Raw genomic sequence first — 2554 nt, 5'->3', positions numbered from 1 at the left:
ACTGCACTCCAGTCTGGGCGACAGAGTGAGACTCCAACTCAAAAAAAAAAAAAAATTGAACTAGATTTCTCTGAGTGCTTAAGTATCAGTTATGGCCTGGCATAACTCGTTTGGAGTAAATCCTGAGGATCTGGCTCACTGATGTGTAAACCAGTTCCCATGCCTGGGATTATCAGAATTTGAAGAGCCAGCAATTGATAGGACAGGTGGGATGCCAGGAGCTAAAGGTGGCAAGGGGAAAATCACACTCTTAAGGGAACAGTAGGAAGCAGATCATAATGTTTAATTCTTCCTTCTGTAGACCTTGCTCCCAGACTTATGTATTGCATTAAATATTTCAGCCAAACTTAAAAAAAAAAAACAAAATACAAGTCTAGCCAGGTGCGGAGGCTCAAGCCTATAATCCCAGCACTTTGGGAGGCCAAGGCAGGAGGATTGCTTGAGCCCAGGAGTTTGAGACTAGCCTAGGCACATAGTGAGAACTTGTCTCTACAAAAAAATAAGAAAACCAGTCAGGCATGGCATGTGCCTGTGGTCCCAGCTACTCGGGAGACTGAGGCAGAAGGATGATCTGAGAACTAGAAGGTTAAGGCTGTAGTGAGTCATGATTGTGCCACTGCACTCCAACCTGGGCAACAGAGTGCGACACCAACTCAAAAACAAAAACAAAAAATAAGTCTAATGTGATACCAGAAACCAAGATATACCAACGAGATAATTCACTCCAACTGCAATATTTTTACCTGAACCATAATGATCTCCTCTCTTTTCCATGAGATATAAATTACATGAAGCTGAGCTTCTTTTCATGTGCCATTTCCCTATGTCTAGGACAGTGCTGAACAGTAGACATGCCATAAATATATTTACTTAATGAATATCTGACTCAAGGAAGCCTCTCCCTTGAGTTTAATTATCCCATGGCCTACCACTACTTCCCCTTTTATATCTTATTCACAATGAACCAAGGGATTACTGCTTCTCCAATCACTATGCTCACTCACTTATCAACAAGTGCTCACCACAATCGAGTTCCTCTTAAGATTTTTATTTTAGATGTAGAGTGTCATCACTCTAAGAGATAAGAGGACCCAGTAAGGTGTGCACTCACCAGGGATAAGATCCCTAACTTGTACAATTTTAGCCTACTGCTATGGTTCAAGTATGTTCTCCTAAAGTTCATGTGTTGAAAACTTAATCCCCAATGCAGTAGCACTGAGATGGTGGGCCTTTTTTTTTTTTTTTTTGAGTTGGAGTCTCACTTCGTTGTCCAGGTTGGAGTGCAGTGGCATGCTCACAGCCACCCCAGCATCAACCTGCTGAGCTCTGGTGATCCTTCCGCCTCAGCCTTCCAAGTAGCTGGAACTACAGGCACGCGCTACCACACCTGGCTAATTTTTTGATTTATTGTAGAGATGAGGTCTTGCCATGTTGCCCAGGCAGGGCTTGAACCTGCGGGCTCAGGCAATCCACTCACCTCAGCCTCCCACATCGCAGGATTACAGGCTAAGCCACCAAGCCCAGCTGATAGTGGGACTTTTAAGATCATGGGAGCTTGACCCTCATGAATGGATTAATGCTACTATCACATGAGTGGTTTTGTTCCCTCTCACCCTTCTGCCATGGAGTAATGCAGCAGAAAAGCCCTCACCAGATGTCAGCTCCACACTCTTGGACTTCTCAGTCTCCAGAACTGGAAAGGCAAATAAGCTTCCAATTTTTAAAAATTATCCCATCTATAATATTCTGTGATAGCAGCAGAAAACAGATTAAGACACTTACCTTTCATCTCCAGCATTATAGACTCAGGCACATCATCTCCTTCCACTTCCTTCCTCAACTCCAGCCTCTTCTTCCAATCTTCCTCATTAGGAACAACCACTACCACTTTCCGAGAGAACGTCTTGAACAGCAATAGCTTCCGCCGTTGGCCAGAGTTGTACACGTTACACTAGGAAGAGAAAGAATAACTGATACTTAGGATAAAAATTACCACTTGAGTTCAACCAAAACAATATCTCTGACAAGTGAGACACCAGATTAGGGGTCAATATATATAATCTCCCATAATTTGTCAGATTCTATGTGACAGGTATTATCTTTGAGGCTCAGAGAGGAAAAGAGACTTGTCCTTTAGTACAAGATCACAAACCTAGTAAGTGGTGGTAGGTGGTGGAGCCAGAAATCTAAATTAGTTCCAACTCTCTTTCCATTGTCTCTATGATGTGTTTCATAGTCCAGGCCCACATATTCTGAGATAAAAACACTAATGAGCAGTACCTCTAAGTTAAAAAAAGTAACAACACCAATTCTGTTCCTTAATTCAGTCTTTGTATATAGACACCCCACTTTGACCCTAAACAATTTTATCAGAACGGATGCCATATTTTTCATCTTTGAACCTTCTACAAAATCAGGTTTCTTATGCCGGGCTCGGTGGCTCAGCCTGTAATCCCGTGCCTTTGGGAGGCTGAGGTGAGTAGATTGCCTGAGTCCACACGTTCGAGACCCGCCTGGGCAGCGAGACCTCATCTCTACAATAAATCAAAAAATC

The 2554-nt window shown here is 43.0% G+C and overlaps 1 protein-coding gene across 1 annotated transcript in view; it reads right to left on the bottom strand.

Moving 5' to 3' along the window:
- Window positions 1-2554, bottom strand: part of HNRNPUL2 (heterogeneous nuclear ribonucleoprotein U like 2) — a gene marked incomplete at its 3' end in the record, with an annotated part of 12163 nt that overhangs the window by 2955 nt on the left and 6654 nt on the right. Inside the window, exon 11 of the mRNA XM_021710235.1 lies at window positions 1783-1951. Coding sequence (XP_021565910.1) covers window positions 1783-1951 — 169 coding nt within the window. The remainder of the gene's footprint in view (window positions 1-1782; window positions 1952-2554) is intronic.

This window comes from Carlito syrichta, unplaced genomic scaffold (assembly GCF_000164805.1).
Source record: "Carlito syrichta isolate Samal-C Ts95f unplaced genomic scaffold, Tarsius_syrichta-2.0.1 Scaffold288315, whole genome shotgun sequence".
Lineage (NCBI taxonomy): Eukaryota > Metazoa > Chordata > Mammalia > Primates > Tarsiidae > Carlito > Carlito syrichta.
This window is presented reverse-complemented; position numbering and strand designations above follow the sequence as displayed.